Source organism: Canis aureus, chromosome 16 (genome assembly GCF_053574225.1).
Source record: "Canis aureus isolate CA01 chromosome 16, VMU_Caureus_v.1.0, whole genome shotgun sequence".
Classification (NCBI taxonomy): Eukaryota; Metazoa; Chordata; class Mammalia; order Carnivora; family Canidae; genus Canis; species Canis aureus.
The window spans coordinates 38,901,843-38,926,997 of record NC_135626.1 but is presented as its reverse complement, the minus strand read 5'-3'; the positions used below and the strand labels follow the sequence as shown (position 1 = coordinate 38,926,997).

The 25,155-nt window shown below is 60.3% G+C and overlaps 1 protein-coding gene and 1 long non-coding RNA gene across 10 annotated transcripts in view; one reads left to right on the top strand and one right to left on the bottom strand.

Annotated features, from left to right (window-relative positions):
- Nucleotides 1-1,305: 1,305 nt before the first annotated feature.
- RARA (retinoic acid receptor alpha) overlaps nucleotides 1,306-25,155 on the bottom strand; it is a 44,426-nt gene continuing 20,576 nt past the window's right edge. For 2 of the 5 annotated variants that reach the window (XM_077853133.1, XM_077853132.1), the window contains exons 2-9: nucleotides 24,049-24,593; nucleotides 10,044-10,192; nucleotides 8,596-8,737; nucleotides 6,424-6,584; nucleotides 6,007-6,183; nucleotides 4,467-4,671; nucleotides 3,471-3,629; nucleotides 1,306-2,879 (exon numbers count right to left, since the gene is read on the bottom strand). In XM_077853133.1, the coding sequence (XP_077709259.1) occupies nucleotides 2,662-2,879; nucleotides 3,471-3,629; nucleotides 4,467-4,671; nucleotides 6,007-6,183; nucleotides 6,424-6,584; nucleotides 8,596-8,737; nucleotides 10,044-10,192; nucleotides 24,049-24,226 (1,389 nt within the window). In that variant the 5' untranslated portion in view covers nucleotides 24,227-24,593 and the 3' untranslated portion in view covers nucleotides 1,306-2,661. Of the gene's footprint in view, nucleotides 2,880-3,470; nucleotides 3,630-4,466; nucleotides 4,672-6,006; nucleotides 6,184-6,423; nucleotides 6,585-8,595; nucleotides 8,738-10,043; nucleotides 10,193-15,513; nucleotides 15,771-16,779; nucleotides 16,901-24,048; nucleotides 24,594-25,155 lie in introns of those variants that run through there. The other 3 variants (XM_077853135.1, XM_077853134.1, XM_077853136.1) reach the window with 3 other exon arrangements.
- Nucleotides 7,997-24,520, top strand: LOC144286555 (uncharacterized). 5 transcript variants are annotated; one of them, XR_013354587.1, is made up of 6 exons: nucleotides 7,997-9,665; nucleotides 14,254-14,411; nucleotides 21,059-21,191; nucleotides 21,625-21,705; nucleotides 21,964-22,067; nucleotides 22,520-24,520. It is a non-coding gene; the product is annotated as an uncharacterized LOC144286555 (long non-coding RNA). The 5 variants fall into 5 exon arrangements; XR_013354584.1 differs by lacking the exon at nucleotides 21,625-21,705 and adding an exon at nucleotides 19,829-19,992; XR_013354585.1 differs by lacking the exons at nucleotides 14,254-14,411; nucleotides 21,625-21,705 and adding an exon at nucleotides 19,829-19,992.

Genomic DNA, 25,155 nt, shown 5'->3' with positions numbered 1-25,155 from the left:
CTGAAATTCATAATCCTTTTCCTTTGTTTCTCCTTTACGCTACAGGGTGATAGCATAGTGATTTTTGTAAAGCACGTGGGCAGGTATGTTATGTTAAATTTCTGTCCTAGTCAAAGTGTCAGAAAAAATTTGCTGGAGGACGAGAACCCCTGTCCCCACACGCACGCTGGCCCGCCGGACGGCGAGATAAGTGAGGCGCTGCCGCCACCCGGTGGCCGAAATGGAAATGGCAGGCACCCCACCCCCATGGAAGGAGCTCGCCCTGCCCAGGCGCCCTGCTAACCGCCCCCAGACACAGCCTACACTGCCACCCCCCAGGACCCTCAGACCTCAGTGCTTGCCGCTTCACTGGGGACATCAGGGCTCCAGGAAAGATCTCTGGCTGAGGCGTGGGAGTCCTGAGTACTGGTCCCCCATCTGCGATGAATTCACTGTGTGACCCTGGGCAAGGACACTGCCCTCACTGGGCCTTGACGTGTAGTGTGGAGGGTGGACAAAATTGCTCTTTTTTTTTTTTTTTTTAAGATTTTATTTATTTATTCATGAGAGACACACAGAGAAAGAGAGAGAAGCAGAGACACAGGCAGAGGGAGAAGCAGGCTCCATGCAGGGAGCCCGACGTGGCACTGGATCCCGAGTCTCCAGGATCACGCCCTGGGCTGAAGGCGGCGCTAAACCGCTGACCCACTGGGGCTGCCCCAAAATTGGTCTTTGATGCCACTACCTGCCTGTCACAACTGATCCTCTCAACCAGGAGCAACCAGGTTCCCCTGCAACCTGTCTTCTGTGCCTCCTGCCCACAGAGTGACTTCAAGGGCAGGCAGGGGAGGGTAGGACAGTCCTTCTTGGTGGCACCGGGATGGATGGGCTGGCCTTCTAAGCTTCCCCCCAATCCTATGTTCCTGTTAGGTTACCAAGGGCTCCTGACCCAGGTACCCATGCCAACTACCACTCCTCAAGGTCGAGTCCAAAATAGAACTCCTCTGCCACTTAGTGACCCCCCAGACCCAAGCCCTGACTTCCAAGGGCTGGGGACTCTCCGAAGGCAGGGGCTGGCTTCCTCCCTCGGACTGGGGACTCTCTGAAGGTGGGAACAGTTCCTCCTGTCCCCTCCCCACCTCCAGACTGGAACTCCCTGACATGGGCTGTGTAGACCCCTAGACCAGGCCTAGCTTGTTCCACCAGAGACCCCAGCACAGCCAGGCAGGCGACTTGTCCCCCCTGCTCATACCCAACCCCCCATCCCCAGCTCCCTGCCCACACCGTGAGAGAAGGCAGCTAGGCAGTGAGGCTCTGAGGCACGTGTAGAATAAATATAACTTTATTCTTTATCCAGTAGATCTCAGTGGAAAGTCCAACAGTAACAGGCGCACCAGCGGGCTCTGAGGGGAGGAGACCCCAACCCCGGGGCAAGGAGGGCAGGGCAGAGCCAGCTCCCCCAGCCTGGGGGTGCAGGGGGTGAGGGGAGGGGACCCCCTGGAGGCCCGTCCTGCGGGGCAAGGAGGGGGTACAGGTATGGAGTGAGGGGCGGGGGGCAGGCTAGGGAAATGGGAGGAACTCAGGCCAAGTGTGTCTGTTGGCCCATCTGTGCAGGTGTGTGTGTGTGTATGTGTGTGTGTGTGTGTCTAGGGGCCCTGTGGGCAGTGCTGGTGGCTGTGAGGCTGGGGGACAGGTGCAGCTTGAACTCCTTGGCCAGCCCCTTCACGGTGGGGGCTGGAGGGCTTGGATGACGTGAGCCCTGCTGGACAGGCAGCTCTGCCGAGGCCACGGGGCTGAGAAACACACGGGTATGTTGAGGCCCCCCCTTGCTGGGCCCCTGCCCTCTCTCGTGGGAAGCCTCCTCATTCTGGGGGCTGCCTGAAACTGTCCACACCCAGTGGTTAGGCAGAGGGAGTAGGGGAGGGCAGACCTCGGAAAGTTAGTACTTCACAGTTTTAAAGAGAAAACTTAGGAGGAAAAGGCTGGGGAGGAGGGCTAGGGGGTGCGGGAACATGGAGAGAGAGTGGGAGCCCCTTCCGGGCCACTCCCCCCTCCCAGGCCCACCCCCCTCCAGCTCTGGATCCAGCTCCCCCCAATACACAGCACAGATTCCTTCAGTATAAATGTGCTTAAAATGAAAATTCTTATTAAAAAAAATCAAAACCAAAAAAAAAAAAAATTAAAATAAAAACAAAAACCAGCGAGAATTAATACCTGGGGGTTGGTATGGCAGGGTATGTACAGGGGGAACCCCCCACCCCTCTGGCCCACCCCCTCTGTCACCAACCAAGGCAGGGGGGGGTTCCCGACCGGGGGGGCAATGGCTTGCGGGTTCTGAGTATGGGGGAGCCAGGTCCTGGCATTTGCTGGTGATGAAGATGTGGCGAGGGGGGCAGAGGGCTGTCTTGATGAACACAAGGCCCCCAGGCTCCATCCTGAGGCCCAGGACCAGCGGTCCACACGCAGTTCACGACCTTGCCCGTGATGTCAGCCCAGGCTGCAGGAGCAGGCAGTCCTTCCTGCCCAGGCCTCCATCTGAAGAGTCACGGCCTCCTCCCTCCTGTCCCCGAGGAAAGGGAGGACAGGTTTGGGGGGTAGGGCCGGCAGGGGTCTCATGGTTGGTAGAAAGGCAGAGAAAAGCCAGGGCGTGGGGTGAGGGCTGTGTCCACCGGGCACGGGCAGTCACGGGGAGTGGGTGGCCGGGCTGCTTCTGTTTGAGCTGGGGCTGAGGCTAGGGCTACAGCTGCCGGGTGGGGGGGCCAGGCCGCCCCCATCCCGCCCCCCGCCCCCCGGTTGTCCACTCAGAGTGTCCAGGCCCTCGGAGTTCTCCAGCATTTCCTGGATGAGAGGTGGCATGGAGCCCGGGATCTCCATCTTCAGCGTGATCACCCGCTCAGCCCCTGCAGGAGAGGAGGAGCTGAGGTCAGCACACCGGTCTGGCCTCACAAAGCTCCAGGAGGGAGGGGGCACGGGTGGGAGGGCCGGTTCCACCAACATGGACATCCACTATGGACCGAACTCGGGCCTCAGTTCTTCGACGGAAGCCAACTCTCTTGAGCCGCCAAGTCTAGGGGCAGCAGCTGTCTCAAGCTCAGGCCCTGACATCAGACTGCCTAGGGCTCCTGTGTGCTGTGTTTATGGATTCTCCTACAGACCCCTCAAGAACAGCTGTGAACACCACCATCATCCCCATTCCTCAGATGGGAAGGTGAGGCTCAGAGCTGCTGGGTGACCTGCTCAGTGCACACCCATACGCTCTGGTGGCAAAGCCATGCCCTCAACTACCGTGCAAAGGTGACAATGCCAGCTTCAAGCTCACAAGCAGGTCATGTGGACCCGGTGAAGTCCAGATGAGTTTGGGCATCGTCGTGGGCACAAAAGCATAGGGCATCAGCTCACATGTAGGGGGCCTGACTCTGGGCATGGGCAGGGGGTCCCGGGCAGGGTGTTGGGAGTCCAGCTCTCGCGGACACACAGGGCATGAGCCTCACCCTTTGCACTGATGCTTCGCAGGTCTGTGATCTTCATCAGCATCTTGGGGAACATGTGGGGGCGGCTGGGCCTCCGTTTCCGCACATAGACCTTCAGCGCCTCCAGCAGCGGCTCTTGAAGCATGTCCACCCTGTCTGGCTGCTCCAGGTCCTGCCGGTCTGAGGAAGCAGACGCCCCCTGAGCAGCGGCCGGGACAAGCAAGGCACACAGCCGCGCTCCCAGCCTCGGCCACTGGGGGGCACGCTGGCCCAGGCCACAGGCTGAGGATCTCTGCTCCCGGGACCTCCCCACACAGAGCAGTGGACAGGTCTGTGTGCTGTGAGAAACGCCCTGAGAGGCTCTTAAGTGTGAGCAGAGGGCATCTGGGGTTGGTGTTGCCCACACTGTCCTTTCGGACAGCTCAATTCATAGGGATGGGAGCCCCGAACACAGGCTGTGTCTTTCTCAGGCAAAGGGAGGATGACCAGGTAGGTCTCACACCCACCCATTACCATGGATACCAGCACAATGTCAAAACTCTCATTAACAATCAAATAATAACTGCAGCCAACATTTACTGAGCCTTACTGGAGACAAACTGTGTCTTATTTATTACGCTCTTAATCGCCCCCCATCAACCTTATGAGGCGGAGACCATTATTGCCCCATTTTAAAGGAACGGGGGCTCAGTGAAGTTCAGCAACCTGCTGAAAGTCATAAGCTGGCCAGGATTTGAACCTGGGTGGTCTGACCCTCAAGCCCTCACTCTTAAGCCCCCTAGAAAGGGCATGGCCTGCAAATGGCAAACGAGATGTCAAGTCTCCAGCTCCACTCCTTTACTGTGTGGCCACAGACCCGCCCCAGCCCCTCTGGGTTCTTGGTTCAGCCCTCTGAGAAGGGCCTGACAAAGGCCGAGGTCCCCTGCTGATCTGAGCCCGGGCTGCTGCCTGGAAGGGACTCTGGGGGCTGCCCCACCACCCTGAACCTGGCTCCCCAGCCCCAGGCTCCCTGCCCACCTCCACAGATGAGACAAATGGCACTGAGAAGACCAGTCTCAGCATCATCCATCTCCAGGGGCAGCAGCTGGTTGGCGAAGGCGAAGACCAGGTCTGTGAGGGGGCCGAAGCCGGCATTGTGCATCTGGGTCCGGTTCAAGGTCAGCCCATCTGAGAAGGTCATGGTGTCCTGCTCGGGCGTGTACCGCGTGCAGATCCGCAGGATCTGGGTGCAGAGGATGCACGAGCTCAGGGACTTGACCCATCTCCCCAGCACTTCCAGTACCAGCATCCCCACACAACCACCTGGCGGGCAGCCAAACCAGTGCCGTCCGATAGTCCGATAGAACCTTCGTCCGATAGAACCTTCCGCAATGATGTGAAATGTTCTATGTCTGTACCACGCAAATAGTAGCCACTGGGCACTTGAAATGTGGTTAGTGTAACTGAGGAACTGAATGGAATCTAATCTTAATTTAAAGAGCTACACACAGCAAGCAGCTACTGCACAGTGCAGATCTAGATCACCTGGTCTCCATGAAGAGAATCTAGACAGCAACTAGAATTTTTAGGAGGCAAGGACCTAGCAGGTTTAGGTCTACAGTTCCCAGGATTGGGTTCACAGCAGAATTCCATGAATGTGTATCAGCTTCAACCATTTCAAACCCTGATCTGGGTTTGAAACTCTTGCATCTGGGGCAGTTGACTACCCAGAAATGCCACATTCTGCTCCTCCCACCCCATCCCTACCAGGAAGCTTCAGCCTTGTCACCTCCCAGGTTCCCCACCCTGGAAGTGGCCAAGAGGGGACAGGTGGGCCAAGCCCATTAAGGAAGTCAAGGAGGAGAGTCCTCTAGCCTTGACTATGACATTCCCTACCATGCACATCCTGCTTCTAGCCTGGCCACCCTCTGCCCCGCCAAATGCCCTGCATTCCCCTGAATCCAGTTGGTCTCACCCCGTTGGTCCTCTCACACCCTGTTTTTAAATTAGGGCCCTCCCATGTGCCCCTTCTGTACAACCCGAGATGCTCCCTCCTCTGTTGACACCTTCCCTGCCCCCCGCCCCCCTGCAGCTGGCTCTCTCTCCCTCAGGGAAGGGACAGCCCTCCCCATCTCCAGCCAGTGCTCAGCACAGTTTGGTAACCTCTGTTTATGTATCTGCTGCCTCTACCCACAGAAGGTTCTCAAGAGAGGGGCCAATGTTGTGTCCACTTCCATTCCTAACACCCAGCTCAAGGCCTGGCCACACAGGGTCCTAGGTGAATCTTTATTAGACTGAAGATGGGCAGATGTGCAGTGGGGTGAAAGGTTCAGCGGAAAGATGGGGTGAACGTGGATGGGTGCGTGTGTGGGTACATGGGTGAAGCAGTGTACATCCAGATGCCAAGGGGCTAAGTGAACAGGTGGACACGTTGGGGAAAGGAAGGGTAGACATTTGGGTAGGAGGCGCTTGGACAGATCGATTCCAGATGTGTTTGGGGAAGGTGGTTATCTGAATGGCAGGACCTCCTCCAAGGACTCAGGGGCAGTACCCGGGTGGGCAGGGTGCAGACCCTCACCAGGATGTCCAGGCAGGCAGCCTTGAGGAGGGTGATCTGGTCAGCAATGGTGAGGGTGGTGAAGCCGGGCAGTTGCTTGGCGAACTCCACAGTCTTAATGATGCACTTGGTTGAGAGTTCACTGAACTTGTCCCAGAGGTCAATGTCCAGAGAGACACGTTGCTCTGAGCTGTTGTTCTGAGAGGACGGGGGAGAGTGAGGGCCTTCTCCTCATGTACCCCTTCTCGGCCTGACTCTGCCGCCCCCACAGGCCTGCCCTCCACCCACTTCACTTCCTGAGATCTCCTTGATCAGGAAGCAGTAGGAGGAAGAAGAGGGGAAGGGACAACACGGAAGCCCGGGCAGGAGTGAGGAGGGGCAAGATGGGCCCTGTGGCCCCGGGCACACCCCACCCTGCCAGGATGGGGGAAACCATACCGTAGTGTATTTGCCCAGCTGGCAGAGTGCAGGGAAGGTTTCCTGGTGTGCTTTGCGCACCTTCTCGATGAGCTCCCCCACCTCGGGCGTCAGCGTGTAGCTCTCAGAGCACTCGGGCTTGGGCGCCTCCTTCTTCTTCTTGTTTCTGTCGTTCCTCACAGCTGTGGAGGGCAGAGGCCAGGGTTACAGCAGGTGTAGGCAGGGGCCCATCCCCGCCCGAGCTCCTCCCCACACAGAGCCGCTGGCTGCCAAGGAAGTCACCCGGCCAGGCCTGGCGCACGCGCACAGAAGTGCACATGCAGGAGTGCACGTGTGAATGCGCACATACAGGTGCACAGGCGGGTAAGGTGTCAACACACGGCCCGCCCCTCCATGCCCACCTGACCCACAGGCCAAGGCCTGTCCCGGCACGTGACCGCAGCACACACACTCCTTGGCCAGCCCATGGCCCCTGTGCTCCCACCTCCCACACACCTACGCCAGCCCACACGCCAGGTGTGCAAGGTGTCCGGGGCTGAGGGCAAGTGTGCAGAGGGTCCCACCTTCGTGCTCTGCCCCCCACTCCCTCTGCTGCCTCCTGCCTCCACTGGCCCCCAGCCCTCCTGGGCAGCAGTCTCCCTGGGGGTCCCTGGAATGGGCTCTGAACAGCCCCCCAGCCTGAAAGTGGGGGCCTGGGCGGGAGAATCTCTCGGCCCATTAGCCGGGGGAGCTGACAAATCACCAGGGGCGCTGAGCCGCACACACCACTCGGCTTTAAAGAAGCGATGGGGTCGTTACCAGCCGATTATCCCAGACACACAATCACTCACAGGGCCAGTGGTGGCGGCTGCTGACGATGGAGGAAGAGAGGGTGGGGGTGGGGGGGCCCGGGGAGGGGACCGGCGGGTGGGGGTGGGGGGAGCTGGCATAATTTGGAGATCACTCATGTCGATTCTGCAAATTCAATAAAGTGCAAGGGAGAGGAGGGAGAGGGAGAGGGAGAGTGGGGGGGATAATTTGGGAAGAGAAAATTGCAGCTGTGACAAGACGTTTATCATTCGGAAGCTTTAATTCTATTGAAATGGCAGCTGCTCAGCTCGGGGGCACAGAGCAGGCGGGAAGGGGGGGAAAGGGGGAGCTGGCGGTGGGAGGGAGGGGGGTCCCCACCCTGGTCCTTCTGTGCTGAAAAGCTCTGGGAGTGGAAGGCAGCAGAAGCGACGGGAGGCGGCGGTGATGGGCCCTGAAGGGAAGGGTCCCAAGTTGTCACCCACTCTGCAGCGCAGAGCTGCCACTTCCCAGGCACCAGACCACACGTCCTCTGCCTCCGTCCTCTGCCTCCGGTGGTGGGAGGTGGCAGGCCCCGCTGCAGGGGCCCCTCTGCTCCCACCTGGGGCTCCTCCAGTCCCCCCTACATCCCCTCCCCACTTCCCTCTTCTGCTGCCCTCCCCACAGAGGGCTGGGGGGGGGGTCCCGTGGTCCCCCTCCCCCACCCCCTCCCCCAAGGCTCAGGCTCCATGGCAACGGCCACGCAGACAAGGAGGCGTCTGTCAGCGTCATTTATCTCTGACATCATCAATCACCGGTCACCACGGCAACACCCATGATTCAACACAAGAGGGTCTCCCTGTCCAGCCCTCCCCTCCCCTCCCTACTTCCCTCCCTCCCTCCGGCCTCAGCTGAGCCCAGACTGGAAACCCCCAGCTCCTCTGGGATCTGAGAAGTCCCAATTCTCTCTTCCAACTAGAAGCCCCTGGCTCCACCAGACAATGGCCTGTAGATCCCTGTGCCAGCCGTATGCCTCTACCAACACACACAAATACCAACCAGCACCCCCGCTGCAAGCCCTCCCCTATGATGCATAATCCGGAGGGCCTCAGGTAGGCCCTGAGCCCGCCCCAGAGCCAGCAGGGCCTGGAAGCAGACGCACATGCACACGTTGTGTGAGCACACACAGCCAGCCACGTGCAAACAGGGATGGCTGCCCACACACGGGCACACAGCTGGCGGGACGCACGGACAGACAGGTCCTCGGAGTTATATACAAACCATCCTTAACCGCAAGCCCACACACCACGCAACAGGCACGCACATTCACACACACACACACACATACACATCCACACGTTCCTACTCCCATAGTCATTAGGAGGCTCTGCCTAATGCACAGCCGGCCCCTGGCACCATGGCACTCACACTCCTTGGACATGCCCACTTCAAAGCACTTCTGCAGCCGGCAGTACTGGCAGCGGTTCCGGGTCACCTTATTGATGATACAGTTCTTGTCCCGGTGACACGTGTACACCATGTTCTTCTGGATGCTGCGGCGGAAGAAGCCCTGGGTATGGATGAAAAGGAGTCAGGTCAGCCACACCCATGGTGGGAGCAGTGCCAGCCTGCGGCCTCCAGCCTCAGGGACGGAGGGGCCAGTCCAAGGGCTGCCCCAGGTCTTTGGCCATCACCTACCTGGGCAGGAGAAGGTAATGAAAAGGTGAAGAAAACAGTCCACCTCCAAGGACACCCCCCAGAAGGATCCCAGTACCTGCCTCAACATTGCAGGTGGGCAGCGGTCTTCCCACAACCTAGACCTACAGTTCTGGCTTCCTCCCTCCTGGGGAAAAGGACCTCAGGGCCACTAGTAAGTCAGGAAAGGGGGCAGATGGGACCAGATGGGAGAGAGGCAGAGCTCTGGAACCCACAGCCCTTGGCTCAGAGCACAGGAAGAGGAGGCCATAGAGAGACACATACAGGCTGGCCGGAGAGATGAAGATGCACGCACGATCAGGAGTATGGCAGCACGACACGTGTTCACCGGCCAGGCAGATGTGCATGATCCTATCTGTGTACATGACCCGGCTGGCCAGGGGCTGCACAAAGGCTGACCAGACAAGCAGATCAGAGGCAAACTGGGAACAACCGGACAGGACAGGCAGACACAGAGTGTCCAAAGCCCTGTGCTTTGCCTTGCTCTTTGCCCCACACCTGGGGATAGCCACTCTGTGCTGAGGGGCAGCCCAGTGCCTCAAGCCTTAAAGCTGAGCAGCTTCTGCACCCCAATCCCAATACACAGGTTCGGGCACTGGGGAGACTGGGGGAAGAAGCCAGGCCGACAGCTGCTGGGACGGTGGCAGCCACGTCTGTGCTCTAGAGCCCAATGTGGGCATGGGGAAATCCGGTCAGACACCAGGGATGCCACAGCTTGGACACCTAAAGGAGAGGCCAAGGCAGGGCGCCCGCTCCTAACTGCCTCCTGCCAGGCTGCCATGGTGAGGTTCGGGCAGGGCCATTGGGGGCAGGCCTCCTGGGTCCCTAGCCAAGAGCCAGTTGGCAGCCAGCTCGCTATGACAACCTGGGCAGCAAGCAGTAGCAGGGCGGGTGTATGCCCTGCCGGCTGGAGGATGGAGATGGAGAAAGGGGTTCAGGAAGGAGGGTGAACCTCTGGTTTGGGGGTTCCTGATCATTTACGGGAGGGCTCGAATGCAGCTTTCTCTCCAAAGTTCTGTCACCTTTGGCATGGTATCAAGAGCAGCAATTTCAGAGACAGCCCCCCGACCCTGCAACAACAGCATGCTCCAGGACTAGGCAGTGGGGACACCCCATTTATCTAATCAGAACTGTCCTTCTCAGTGACCCCCTCAACTCACCTTGCAGCCCTCACAGGCGCTGACCCCATAGTGGTAGCCTGAAGATTTGTCTTGACAGACAAAGCAAGGCTTGTAGATGCGGGGGAGGGGGGGTGGCGAGGGAGGACTGGGCACTATCTCTTCGGAACTGCTGCTCTGGGTCTCAATGGCTAGAAAGAGAAGAGGGGAGAGGTGGTTAGAGACACAGGTCACCATCTCTGATACCATGCTCACTCTGCCTCAGTATCTCCCCCAGGAGCCTCTCCTAGCCTCCCCACTGCCACCAGGACTCTCACTCTGGGGCAGGGACAGTCTCAGGAAAGCTGGGACTTCTCAGCCAGGCTTGGACAATGAGCCTGCCAATGAAGCTTCTAGCGCCCCATCACTCCTGCCTACTCTCCCAGGACCCTACCTTCAAAATCAGAAATATCAGAGGATAAACTATCAGATTTGTATGTAGACAGAGCTATACCTGGGGGGTGGGGGCAGGAGTCAGCCTGGCTCTCAAGCCCTGGTCCCAGGGCAGCCTGGCCCCATCTCCCCCAAGTTAGGAAGGAGTTAAGGCCTGATGAGGAGGGAGGGAAGAGGACACAAGCTGGGGGCAGAGGAAACTGGGGTCAACAGGATATTCAAAGCGGCCACTCCCCCACCCCCCTCTGCTTCCGCTCCCTCCCCGCCCCCCCACTGCCAGTAGCCACAACCCCTCCCCCACTTAAACAATCCTCTGGCCAGGGACCCAAGGCAGGGTGTGCAAAGAAGAGTCACAAATGTTGGAGCAGAGCAGGTAGGGATTCCCTGAGATAAGCAGAGGGACCCCTGGAGACAAGGAGGAGAGTCCCTCTGGGCCCCGGAAGCCCACTGCTCTGGGTGCCCTGTCTGGGGGAAGCAGCATGACAAAGGGGGGTCTGTTCCCATCAATGCTCTGTCTGTCTGCCCTCAATACTATGTCCGGGTTACTACCCTCCTCCCCTCCAGTTATTCAGCTCCAAGAGAGGGGGGCGGGCGGGCGGGCGGGTGTGTGTGTGTGTGTGTGACCCAGCCAACAGGGGCAGCCCCCACTAGCCAAATCCTCCCCAGTGCCTGGCCCCCTGCCCATCACCCCAGGCAGAACAGGGCTGGGCTGGGTGGGAGCTGTCTGTGCTGGGCTGGGTGGGAGCTGTCTGGTTGGGCAGCTGGAGGTGTATCGTGCTGGATGACCGAGGCAATCCCAGATTCCCAAGGTACCACTGGGCATCCGCCAGAGCCTTTGCCAAGTCTACTTGTCCAGGGCCAAGGAGGGGCAAAGATGTCTCTCTGAGGAGGTAGATCCAGACCCCCTCCTACACCCCAGAATCCTACCTAGTCTCACCCTAAACCCCAGCACACAAGGTTATGGAATTCAGAGAGTCCCAGAGCTCTTGGTCCAAGCACCTTACAAGCCATGAATCACGTGGCCCCAAAGTCCAGGCACAGAGAAAAGCAGCAGCCGGACATTGGGGGCTGGCTGCACATGACCACCCTCCCCCTTACCTGCAGACACCCCAAGGACTGCCAGGCGCTGATGACAGGGAACCAGGCCAATGGCCTTGGCAGGGCTTTCCTGGCTCTTAGTAGGGCCTGGGCACCACTTCCCCGGTCAGCCTGGCTGACCAGCACCGCTGTGGCCCTGGGCCCCTGTCCCTGCCCAGAAGACCAGCCTACAGCAGAGGAACAGTGGATGCCCATACCCCTACCAGTCCACAGCCTCTTCAATGACCTTCCCTGGCCCTCTGCTTCTTACCCCAACACTAAACTTGCCCTGGCCTGGTTTTCCCCCCACCTCCCCCTCCCTGAGGCCAGACAAGCAAATCAGACAGGCGAGAGGCCTGAGAACAGCTGCTGGGGGGGGGGGGGGTGGGTTGGGGGGCCTGGGTGAGGCCAGGAGGCAGAGGGGTGAGCGACAAAGGAGCCCTTTGTTGTGCTAACTTTTTCCAAGACGTAAAAGGAGTAACAATAGACAATCCAGACTGGTGGTGGTGAGGGGGTGTCAAGGACAAGGGGGTGTGGGGGGACCATGGCCTAGAATCCCAGCCAGCGTTCCAATAAGCAGAGGATGGAGGCACTGACCTCCCCCCTCTGCCCTCCCCATCCACCCTTTGCCCCAGGCCTACCCACCCAAGGCCCCACCTCTAAAATAGGCCAGGCAGGAGGGGGAGAATGGACAGACGGAGCTTTGAGGTACGCTGAGAGAGGGGAGGGCATAGGGAGACACACAGGATACTGGGAGGAGGGACAGACAGCTCTAGGGCCAGAGACTGACGAAAGGGGCAAAGACCCAGAGACATTTGGAGCTAAGGCAAAGTCCAGGGGGTGTTTATAGAACTTTGAGCGTGCTTTTGAAAATTGTTTTTTGGCAGGATTGAGGGAGATGAGCTGAGGTGGGAGCTAGTTTGGGCTGATGAGGCCTCCTTTTGGCCCACCCCGCTGAAGCTAGCTGCCTCTGAAGCTCTGGCATGCCCTGCACCCCCACCCCTGCACATCCCCACCTGTCACCCAGGTAACTGCTCCGAGGTGTCTCACTGTGCCCTTTGAACCCAGAGCCCTGGCCCAGTCCCCACCTCCCCAGGCCTCCAGCCAGCAGCCTAGGGCACTCAGCCACCCGCCCCCCAGCCTCCACAGTAGTGAGGACAGCCTTAACTCAGCACACCCAACCTCTGGGGGAAGGACTACCGGGGGCCGGCCCCTCCCTGCTCACCTCCCTCCCAGAGAGGCCCCAGCCCACAAAGCTCTCGCTTCCTGCAGAAGGAGGAGGCTGCAGGAGCACCACACCTTCCCGGCTCCAAGTCCCAGCGCTCCACGGAGGGCTGGAGCCCAGGAAGCCAGGTGTTCCCTCCCACCGGCGCTGCCAGGTTCCCCTCCCCAGGACGGGGACGGGGGCAGGGGACAGGGGGCAGGAGGCACATCGCTCTGGATTCCCCACGCCCCAAAGCCGTTCGCAGGCTCGCACAAGGGGCCGGTTTCCTGGAGGAGATCAGCAGGAAATAAGCCGGGCCCCTGGCCAGCGGCTCCCCTCCCAATCCAGCTGGCGCCCGCTCCTCCACAGCTCCCCTCACAGCTCCCCCAGGGGGGAGGCGGCGGAGGGGGCGCAGGACCCCCCCTCCGTACCGCCCTTCCTCCCCTCCAGGGGTGTGGGTGGGATAGCTCTGGGTGTAGCTGGCGGAAGCAGGCCCCTAGCCCAGCGCCCCCGATAAGCATCTCTCCCCCTCCCCCCAACACGGGCATCCACGTGCTTCACATTCTTGGACGTCTGGGAGCGGGTGGAGGCGAGAGCGGTGAGACTGGTGGGGGACAGACGGGGAGCCACATCCTGTGGACCCCTGGTCCTCCAGTGCCCCCAAACGGGGGCCATGAGGAGGGAGGCAAGGTCCCTGAGGCCCTGCAGGATTGAAAGGGTCTCTTCCCACCTTTGGTGCAGGTGGCAGGAGGCAGTGGAGGAGGAATGTCACCATAGGACCTCTACACACACCGTGGGGTTCCTCACAAGGCAGTGGTACACCAGACAGGGTCAAGTCACCACCCCTCCCCCCAGCAGGCTCTGGGTCTTTCTTGTGTCTCAAAACAACTCCCACACCCACCACTCCCAGCCCACAGCTTGGGGTTGAGCCCACTGGCACCCCAGCTGACATGTCCACACACTTATACAGGGACTGTGGGAAGAGGGGAGCAAAGGCCTCTAGCTCTACCCAATCCCAGAGTATGTGGGAAACAGGCCTCCACTTCCCCTTCACTAGCCTCACCAAACCCAAGACTTGGACTCCATGCTCTGCCTCCCCCACCAGTGTGGGTCCAGGGAACCAGGAGGTGCCCCCTAGTAATAAAGGAAGAGATGGGGTTGAAGCTCAAGGTCTGATCCCAGCTTCCCAGTCCTCTGGCAAAGCGGCCAACGTGGTGGAGGGAGTGACCAGGGCAGCTCTGCCCCAATTATCCCCCTGGGGAGAAAACACCTTCCTCCACCTCTGGAGGGTGGGAAGAAGGGTCCTGGTGTCACACCTCTTACTTCTCCCCTTTGACCAAAGTCAGCCGACACTCGACACTGGACACTCGCACCCTCCCAGCCCTCCCACAGTTGGAAGCCTGCAGCCTGCAGCCACCCAGCCACTTGTCCCCAGAGGCAAAGGTCAGGGGGCTGGACAATAGGAAAGGCTAGGGGTGAGGTGGTTCTGGGAAGGGCAGAGGTGCGATGTCTCTCCACTTCAGGTCTCTCTCTTCCTAGAGCCAAGGAGCTGGGGGGCTACCCTTCAACCTTCTCCAGTCTGCCAGGCCTCCAGGGACCCATTCCACCCCTCCTCCCTGGCAGCCGGTCGGGAGGGTGAGAGAAGCTCCAGGGAAGAGTGGAGCCCAGAGCAGGGAAAGGGAAGAAACCCGACCCAGGTAACAATAGCCCCCAGGCGCCGGCTCGCTCCCACCCAGGTACACTACCTCACCGCTGGGTACAAACACGCCCAGGTGTGCACCCCAGGCACTCACAGCTCCCAAGGGTGCACCGAGCCCCTCCCTTCCAGAGGGGCCCCAACCCAGATGGAGGACAGTGGGAAGGTGAGCAGGCCACCAGGACTCTAGGGTTCTCATCGGCACCCCTCTTAGGGACAAGCCTAGCCTAATGCAAGCCCCAACCCTAAATGTAAACAAGGTAACAAAAGGACACAGCTGGATTGGCAGGGGATGCATCCCTCATTTCCAGGGCAGCCCCAGACCCACAAAAACCAAACTCATCTCCCAGAGAACAAGCCAGATTCAGATTAGGAGGGAAGATTCTTCCTACCAGAGCCGCCTCTCCCCCACTCCCCACCCCCATTCCTGGGACGGAAACCTCAAAGGTGCCAGCCAAGTGTCCAGGGCCAGAACGACCATCATATGGACAGGTGCCCCTCCCCAAGACGCAAGGGTTGGTTAGGATCGCAGACGGGTGTCAGATGAAGTTGCCCCTTCCTGCCACACCCCACTGCCAACACCAAAGACATGGAGCGGTCCCCTGACACCAACTCTAATGACACAAGGGCAAGGGCTGGGGGCAGCAGCTGTTGCACAAGAGGGGGGCTCTCCCCTAGGTTTTGACGGGTGGGATCTGGGAAAGAGGCCCCTCCTCCTCAGAGCAGATTAGACAGGACCTGCACCCCACCCTCCCGGGTGGGAGAAAGAACCACTCTGCTGAGAAGCTACCATGTTCCAAGAGGAAGATATAAACTGGGGGCCAAAGGGCTTCGCTTCCCCTGCCTCAACTGGCAGGACAGATGAACAAACGTTTCCTGAAGGGAGAAAGCCCCGAAGTTCCTCAGCCCTGATGTAACAGAAATAGCACCCCGGGCTTCTCGGGAGAGTCCAATCGTCCAGCAAGGGCACCCCAGCGTCGAGCCTCGGCGAGTGAGGAGTAGGGACCCGACCCCACGACGCGCCAGGCCCGCACCCCCGGGGGACGGGGAGCGCCGCCGCCCCCCCTGGCCCAGCTCCTACAACAGGAGGGGGAGGCCGGTACCTACAGTGGTTTGAGCCATTCCAAAGCGGAGTCCGGAGCGGGGTGGAGTAGGGGCCAGGGGCGGGGAGCCCCTTCTCCGGGAGCAAACAGGCCCGGTTCTGGTTATAAAAATCCACCACAAGGAAGGGACTGGGGGTGGGGGTGAGCCCCCCCACTTCCACACTCTCGTACATCCTCCCCGCGAAGACAAGAGGTCGGGGCGGGGACGTCCTGCGCGCGGCCTCCCTCACTCCGCCGGCGGCGCCATCCGCGGAGAGCAGCTGGGGGGCGAGGGCCACGTACCCGCCCCAGCCCCGGCCGCCACCGGAGCCGGGGCCGCCCGTCGCCCGGAGTCCCGCGTCTACGCGGCCGGCCGCGCCGCCGGTCCCAGGTGGAGAGCCGGGAAGTTGTGCGTGGGGGAGGGGTCCCTCGGCTCCCCCCGCCGGGAACGCCCGGCCGCGGCCCGGGAACTCAGCGGCCCCACCTCGAGGGGGGCCCCGTCGCGAGTCGCATGCTGTCCGAGGCCGAGTCCCGCGGGCCCCAAGCGCGCCGGCCGGGGGCGGGATCGGCGCGGGCCGCGGCGGGCGGGGAGGTGGGGGGGCGCCGGGCGCTTCCTCCTCCCCGCCGGGGCTCCCGGGCTTCTCCGGGGCGAGGATTCCGGGTGGAGGTGGGGCCCCCGCGGGCTCCGCCTCCGCCTCCGCCAGGCCCGGGGCGGCCCGCCGACGCAGGAGCTCCGAGGTGCGGGCCGCGGCCCCCGCCCCCGCCCCCGCCCGCGCCCCCGCCCCGCCCCGCCCGGCGGCCCCGCCCCCGTCCCTCCGCCCGTCCCGTCCAGGCGCCGCCCCTGGCTTAACCCTTGCCCGGCGGGTCCGGCTGCCGCGGGCCAAACGCAGGGAGCCGACAGCGAGAGGAGGGCTGTGGCGGGCGAGCGGGGAGCCCGGGGAGGGGGAGGAGACAAGGGGGGACGCACGGCGGGGAGGCCCCGGAGGAGGCGGCGGAGGACGGGCGGACGCCGGGGGCGCGCAGCGGCGGGGGCTGCTCGCGGAGGCGGCTGCTCGCGGAGGCGGGGGCGGAAGGGGGCGGGCGTCTCCCGCGTCCCGGTGCCGGCCCCCAGCGTCCCCCGTGGTTTGGTCAGTCCCCGGCCCGGCGCCGGGGGAGGCGAGGGGACGGGGCGGGGAGCAGGGGGTGGTCCCGGTGTCCTCCCCCAACACACCCCCCACCCGGCCCGGGCCTCATTTGCCTAATGCCATGCGGCTGAACTCTCGCTGAACTCGCCCGGCGGCGCCTCACCTCCGGGTGACCCACCCACCGCTGCCCGTGACATCACCCGCTCGCCAGCCCGCCCGCGGGGCTCGCCCTCCGGCCCCCGGCCCGCCCGCGCCGGGCGACAGCCCCGGGAGACGCGGAGGGCGGCGGCGGGAGGCGGAGGGCGGCCGCGCGCCTGGCCGGGCGTTCGCGCCACGAACGCGGCGCGCCAGGTGTCCCGGGTGTGACATTGTGCGGCTCGGGCGCCGAGTCGGGTGAGACGCCGGCTTGTGTCATTGTCTGTGACATCATGTGTGACTCCGGCGCCCGCCCGCCGGAACCCGACGCGCAGCGCGGAGGCTGGGGCACCAGCGCGTGCCGAGGGGGCTCTCCTCCCCGAGCTCCGCGCGCTTCCGGCGAGCAGAGCCCCGCCCAGGGGTCTCCCAGCGGCTGAACCGGCCCGGGCCCCCAGCGCGCGGTCCAGCCACGAAGGGCTGAGAGGAGGGGCTGGGGCCTTCCAGCTGACCACTTCCTCCCGGAAGCCCTCGGGATGCCTGTTTCGGTGGAAGAAAGGCCCAAGAAGGCGGGGATGTCCCTCTAGGGACAGGGTAACAGGGTATCCCGTGACTCCCACTGACCCTGCCGCAGAACTCCCTCCCTCTAAAAGGAGAGAGGAATTGACAGGCTTCCCAAGGACATCCGTCCCTCTAGAAGCCAGGTTCTTAACCTACGTTGTCACTGACTCCTCAAGCAGCTTCCAAGAAATAAGTGGGCATTATTCCTATTTTACATGTAAAGAAACTGAGGTCTCAGCAAAGCTAGCTGGGTTGTCCAAGTTCACAGTGCTAATAAAGGGCAAGTGAGTATTTGAACTTTCTGCTGCCAAAGCCCGTATTTCCACCTTGCCAGGCTGATTCAAGAAAAAGTATTTTCTGAGCACCTCCTATGTGGATACTGTGGTAAGCCTGTTCTTGCAGACCTTATGGGGCAACGGCCATTAAGCAAACAATCGCTAGTTCGTATATGTATATATACACACATATATATGTAATTGCAAACTGAGGTAATTGGTATTATGAAACAAGTATAGTATGCTTTGAAGAATTAACGCAGGTACCTAATTTACGTTGAAGAGTCAGGGAGGACCTCAAGGCAGAGACCTAAAGAAAGTTTAGAAGTTAGGCAAAGAGTAGGAAAGAATGTGGTCCCAGTAAAGGAAAGAGCCTGTGCAAAGGTCCTGGGGTTAGGGCCTTGCGGGGGTATGCTTTGTTCACGGCCCTGATAGAAGACTAGGAAGACAGACACAAGACCAGGCTGGAGAGGTGGGCTGGGGCAGATCAGGTGGGCTTGTTGGCCTCAATATGACTTTTTTTTTAAGAGAAGGTGTTTTTTTTTTAATTATTTATTCATGAGAGACACACACACAGAATGAGGCAGAAACACAGGCAGAGGGAGAAGCAGGCTCCATGCAGGGAGCCCGACATAGGACTCGATCCCCGGTCTCCAGGATCAGGCCCTGGGGTGAAGGCAGCACTAAACCGCTGATCTACCCAGGCTGCCCTGAATTTTATCCTAAATGCAAGAAGAAAGCTTCAGATTTACAGTGGTATAAGATCCTTCAAGCAGCTGTATGAAGAATGGATTGTAGGAGGGCAAGACAGACCAGTTAGTAGTTGCCACAACAGTCCAGGCAGCACAAACAGAGCAGGAGGAGGTAACAAAGAGGACTCTGGTGTGTGGCTTGTGCAACAGCGAAGTTCCCAAGACTGCAAGTACAGACGTCTACTGGCCTGGTGGACAGGTGGCTGTGGGGTGCCAAAGTGAGGTCCCACCTAAGTGAAGTCTGGGCTGCAGATGGAGTGCTGAGGTCTGGGGCACATATGCAAGCCTTGGGCAGTGGATGAGTGCCGGGCAAGAGGTCAGACTGCTTCCACAGGCCTTGGTCTCTTTCCTCCCAAATGACATAGCTCCTGGGCACCAGCTATGTGCTAGGCTCTGTGGTCACTGCTGTGAGGTACTAAGGGATCTGAAACTGTCCCTGCCATCAAAGACCTGGTAACTGGGGGAAAGATCTCCCAAATGATTATAGCTCACGCAGGAATGAGGGGTGGGGTGAGAGAAGTCATTTCATGATAGAGAGATGAGTGTCGGGAGAAAAAAAGATAAGGACCCACAGGCATTCAAAGGTGTGAGAGTATCATGAGGAAGGGGGAACATCTGTGAAAATTTCTGGAAAGAGATAGTGTTCAGGATGTTCCTTAAAGGATGGAGAGGATTTCTGGAGCTGGAGAAAGAGAGAGGTCCAGGGGGAGATACCTGTTGTCTGGGGGCAACAGCAAGGTCATGGGGCAGGTCAGAGAAGCACACAGTGTCCTGGGCAGAAGACAGGGAAAGGAAGGGACAGCTGCCTGCAGGCCTGAGACCCATCGTCCTCTGCTGCTCCTTTGTCACAGTCCCCATAGTTCCTCCAGGGCTGAGTGCTTAGCAGGCCCTCAGCAGGTGTGGGCTGAACTGAAATGGCCCCACCTGTGCCAGGCCCCTTCCTGTCCCCAACCCCATCTGGAGGGGATAACAAACCAGAAACCATGCGGCCTGGAGCCAGACAGACATTGGGTTCCAGTACAGGGTGGCTAGCCCCCAAGACACTGCCGAGCTCCATCCGCCTCGTCATTGCTACTCTTGCAGGGTACTTGAAGCTCACCCAGGCTCTCATCAGCCAGCAGGTCACCGTGGCCTCAGAGCAACTCATCCAGCCAGGAACGCATTAAGAGTCTTGCTTTAAAGAGGAGGCTACAGACTCAGAGGACGGGTGACCTGCCCAAGGCCACACGGAAACAGCTGTCCTTTTTAAGCCTTCTGCCCATGGGGCCTTGGTCTGTGGGCTGCTTGAGGTTCCCGGCAACCCAGAAATCCAAATGGGGTGGGGAGGGCCTCTATATCTGATTCAGCAGACAGAGGCTGATCTAGCTGGTCCCGCCTGGGAGACCCAGCTCCATTGGCTGTGCCTGACTCCATGGAGGAGGAGGGGGAAGAAGGTAGTGTGGGCACCGCCCCAGAGTGATCTGGAGAAGGGAAACACTTCCTCTTTCCATAGATGCTACTACCCCCATGGGCAGGCATGGCCTGCCCTGGTACATCCCCATGGGCACGTGGCCCACAGCAGGAGGTGGACCTGATGTCTCAGGTCCAAGAGGACAGGCTTCCTTCCCAGAGTCCTGCCAGAGGGAACCCTTGCATTATCAGTGCTACATATAAAAGGTGAGGAGCCCCATTCCCATTCAAAATCCCATTCAAGAGTCTTTCGGCTGACTCTGCATCCTTGACCCCAAGAAAGGCATTGCTGGCAATACCCTCTCTCCCTGAGCTGTCCCTCTTTCCGTCCAAGGAAAGAGTGGAGAGAAGGGAGGGACGGAAGACAGAGTCTAAGGGAAGGGAGGGGCAGAGGAGAGGAAGAGGGGGCACACCCCCGCTTGTCTCCCCAGTTTCCGCACTGCAAGTATCTGGGCAGAAAAGGGTCTCCTCTACTGATTGCTTCCAACTTCCCTGCCCCCACCCCACAAATTGAAACAAAATAATAACTGGCTTTTACACTCTGTTCCTACAGTGTCAGGGGGAGGGCGCCTCCTGAGCTCTGCAAACTCCCAGGGGCTGCAGCGGGCTGATTCGGGGGGTGGAGATGGGTGTGAACAGATTGTATCTGCAATTTCCAGGACAGGATGGAGCTCTGGCCCAGGCCTCTTAGCCTCTTTTCCCTCCAGCCTTCAGAATCCAAAACACAGAAGAGGGGGCGTGGCTTGGCTGCCTTCCCGACGCCCCCTACCGGGGGAAGGCAGGAGGTCCTCCGGCAGGAGTGGGCCTCAGCCACGCGGGAGGGGGGCTCGACATTGGCACAGTCCCTCCCCAAGGGTGCCCCCACTCAGGAGTGCCCCTCACAATACCCTCCTGCAGCTGCTATCTGGATAGTGGACAACGGGTTGGCTTTACCACTCACTTAACCCGGTCATTTCGCCTCCACCCTCATGCCACTTCCTCATGTGCAAATGGGGATAAAGACCCTCTCCCAGCATCACAGGGATTAAGGTTTGTAAAACAGAGAGAAAGTCGGGGCACACAGTAGGTGCTCCACAGATGTTAGCATCCCGTCCTCATTCTCACCAACCCCTACCTAGAAGGGGCCTGGGTCCCTCTTCGCTGTGGTAACGGACAGCACAGAATGAGACAGGAATGATGCAACAAGCAAAGGGTAGAGCTGAGGGCATTACGTTGGCGATATTGCCTAATCTCAGCCTCTGCAGGAGGTTCTGGTCATATCCTTATTTTACAGACTAGGAAATGCACTCAGAGAGGTGATCCTTTGTAGTAGTGGCAAAGCCGGAACCCCAGCTACACCTGCCTGGAATTCCTGGAGTAAAGCAACCAAAAAGGCAGGCCGGTTTCCTCTTCAGCGCAGCCTGGCAGTAAGAATGAGAGACCCTGGCCTCCCCAAACACAGCACAATCCACACACCTCTCCCCTTTAAAGACTCTCTCTGCCCTAAGTCACAGCCCCCACCAGCACACAAACAGACACCCCCTCCCTGGCTCTGGATTTGATTCTCCCAAAACACACTCGACCCTCTGACCTCCTCACCCCCAACATACAAACCATTAACCCCCTTCCCAACACACACTCAGCCTTGACCCCCCCCCCCCAAACACTCCTAAAACACACACAACCCTGACCCTCCTCACAATGCACACAGAATCCCAACCCTTCATAGTAAATAGCAGTCCTCAGATATCAAGCCCCAGGGGCTCTAAGGAGGTGGGCAGGGAATCCTGTACTATCTCTCTGGGCCTCCCGTTCTGGCTCCCTGACCCGAGGAAGACTAACACCCACCCCTACCCACAGTGACCTGGACCTGTCACTCCACAGACTACTGCATCTCTGAAGGGGACACCCAAGACATCCAAGGGCCAGCCTCCTCCTCATGTGGGAAGAGGGATGGGAAAGGGAGGGGGGATTATCCAAACACCTTTATTGGTAGAAAGTGGGAGGAAGGATCCTCATCTGTGAGGTTTCCTATGAAAAGGGTGACCGTTGCACCCTGCAGGAATGGGGGCCGCCAAGGTCTACCTCTCCTAGTAGCTGCCTGACCCTGGGCACCAGCCCCAAGGAGAGAGCAGGGAAATGAAGCTGCCTCCATTTCCAACACATGGGAATTTTGATCTGTCATGCTTCGCTATCCAGGACTGAGGAGCTTGGGTCACCAGGCCACCCGGCCCTGCACCAGAAGGAGAGAGATGCCTGGCTCCCTGAGGCCCGTGGCTACACCTCTGGTCACAGAAGAGAAGGTCAGGGAGAAGCTCAGAAGCTAGGGGCCTGGGGAGGAAGAGAAGTTGTTTACTAGGAAGAGGGGAGGGCAGGGAAACCCACACACTCACAGGGGGCGGGAGCAGGAAAGGGGCATTGCCTAACCTGGGTGGGGAAAGCCAGAGAAGGCTCCACTTGCCTGAAATGTGGGCACCCCACCCTGAGGGGAGAAGGTTACCAGGGTGGGAAGTGGGGGACCCGGAAACCCTCCCCACCTCTAAGAAAGAGGAAGAAGCTTGCAACACTGAGAAGAGGGCATGGCATTTGCTCGCCTGACACAGAGTAGGCAAGAACCCAGGCCAGGCCCCAGGCCCTTCCAACTCTGAGCAGTGTCTGGGGCTCTGTTCCCATCACCGGAGGAAGGACAAGTTATCCCCAGGTACCAGGTTCTGAGCCTCTGTCTTCTCCCTCCCTAAAAATCCCACCCTGGCAGGAAGTAGATGCTCCAGTTTCACCCCAGCCAAGAATACAAAGTCCAGTCCCTGTAGACACAAGGAACCACAGACATGCGCACCCAAACCCCCGCAACCTCTGAACCCAGAGACTGGCCTCCTTATTCGCCTAGCACAGACTGGAAGACTAGACCAAATCAGAGTTCCCTGACTCCCAGCTCACGGTGCCACCCGCCACTGCTGTGCAAGGACGGAAGAGAGGAAGGAAACAGAAGATGGAGTGTGAATGGCCTGGCATGGAAACACGCAGTACCTGCCTGCCCCCTCGTCCCAGGCCACGAGGCGGGGGAGCCTCTGGGAGCACAGATGGGAGGCCCCTGCTCCAGCAGCCGGTGGGGCCTGGGAGGGAGGGGCTGTGGCGGAGCCAGAGGAGGAGGTCCAGGAAGCGGTGGTGGCGGTGGGCAGACGGCCAGTGCGGGCAGCGAGGCGCCCAGCCAGGGCCTGCCCCAGGGACAAAGAGACTCCCTGGCTCCGGGGAGAGAGCGCTGCCCCCACACTGAGAAGGGGACACTGACCCAGCCCAGCCGGGCACACAGGGCAGTGGTGCCAGGCGGCTTGCCAGTGGCCATGGGAGGGGCAGTGGGTGCCCGGGGCAGGGTGTTCAGTCCCTGCCCGCCAGGAGAGGTGGGACACGTTTCCCAGGTCAGCAGCTGACCAGCTAGCCGGCTGTCCGTGGCCCATTCTGCTGCTTCCAACCCCTCCCGCCCCAGGCCAGGCCCCAGCTCCCTCCTCCCCCTCCCCACCAGCCCTGGCCTGGTGCCCAGCTGGGCCCTGGGGGCCAGAGTTACTGTAAGCGGCCTGGCAGGCCCGAGGCCTGGACTCTGCCAGCTGGCCATAGCTGCTGCCACCTCCCACTACCTGGCTCAGCCAGCCGGGGAAGGGTACTGAGACCCCTGTCCAGCCAACAGGCGACCCCCATGGCAGAGGGTGGAGTCACAGAGAAAACACAGGCCCTGCCAAGAGCATGCATGTGTGCACAGCCAGAGTCCAGGCTGAGCGCCACCTCCTGGGACACTGGCCCCAGCCACCAGGCAACCGTGGGCGGAGCTGGCCGGCAGAGGGGGGGTCCAGCCGCCCTGGCAGTCTGCTCCTTCAAGCCTTTTCCCTCAGAGGCACTGGCTGGGGTGGGGCGGAGGTGGGGTGCCACTCTCACTTGAGTTGCCATTTCCACCAAATGTCGAGAGGTTTGTTTACCCGCCTCCAGCCTCTGTGTCCAGTCCCTGGAGCTATTTATAAGGCCCTCAACGGCACAGCACAGGAGAGGGCGCCAGGAGCCCTGAGGAACAGCACTGTTGCATCTCTCTCTCTCTCTCTGCTGCCCCCCCTCACATCAAACATGACCCCTGTGATCAGCCTACAAGCCTTTCATCCTTGGGTACTGCCCCCATCCCCAAATGATGGTTCCCCCCCATCTAGAGTAGATGTGGCCTGCAGAGGAACAGATGTGCCCAGAGGCCTGCCACCCCTCCACGCAGTCCCCTCCCCCCGAGCCTCCTGCCACCCCACTTACTGGCTGGGGATGGTGTGCTATAGCCGCTGACTGGGAGCTGGTGCTGGAGAGTGGTCAGCGCGCCTGGCGGTGAGAGTCCACCCAGCATAGGTGGGAAGAAGAAGGCGTAGGGGGGCACCGGGTAGCCATTGAGGTGCCCTCCCCCAGGTGTCGGGCAGGAGCTGCTGTTGCTGGCCATGCCAAGCAGCCACAGTCAGAAGGGCAGGCAGACAGTCTAGCAGAGGAGGCTCTGGCGGGCTTCAGGCCGCCCCTCCTCGGGGCATGGGGCCTGGGCCCAGAGGGGGGTTGGGGTGGTCAGCCCACCCCCCCTTCTGTCCCGCCGCTGTCGTCCAAGGCCAGCAGGCTAATCTCAGCCTCCTGAATCCCCCACTCTAGCTGGGGGCTGGGTATGGGGGGATGTCCCAAGAGCTGGTCCTTTGGTCAAGCAGTTCCGTGAGGCTGGCACTTTTCTGGGAAGGTCCAGAGCTGGCCTTCAGGACACCGAAGTCGATGCCTCTCCTAGATGGGCCCTGGCTAGGCAGCTGGGGGGGCCATGTCCTGGGGCACTGCAGAAAAAGGAAAGACAGGTGAGTGGGCACTGAGGAGCAGGGACACGGGCATTCCCCGTGGAGCTCCCCGACCTGGGCGGCCGGAGATTTTCCCGTGGCACCCGGCTGAGTAGACAGCTGGCACCACGCCTGGCTGGCAGAGACAGCCCGGGAGCAGGGCCCAGACACTGCTGGGGATGGCAGGCTAGCACAGCCAGGCTGGGGAGACGAGGACAGGGCCCAGAGCCACAAAGGGCCTCTCACCCACAGTCCTGAGGGGAAAGGTCAGGGTCTGCCACCCCAGAGGATCCTTGTAGCAGAGGCAGGCAGCTGGGCCTCCCCCCCTCAGCGTGGGTTACCTGAGGTCAAGATGCAAAGAACCCGTGTGCTTGAGGGGAGGGGAGGAGGAAAAGCCGCTTCCCTAAAGCATTGGCACTTCTCAGAAAAATGACTCCTGGGCCAGCGGGACCTCTTACACCACTTCCCCCCAAAATCCAAGCCCCAGCACCCCAGATGGGTCTGTCCCACAGGCCCAGGGAGGAGGCCCACTGCCATACACACAAATGGGGAAATGGGAACC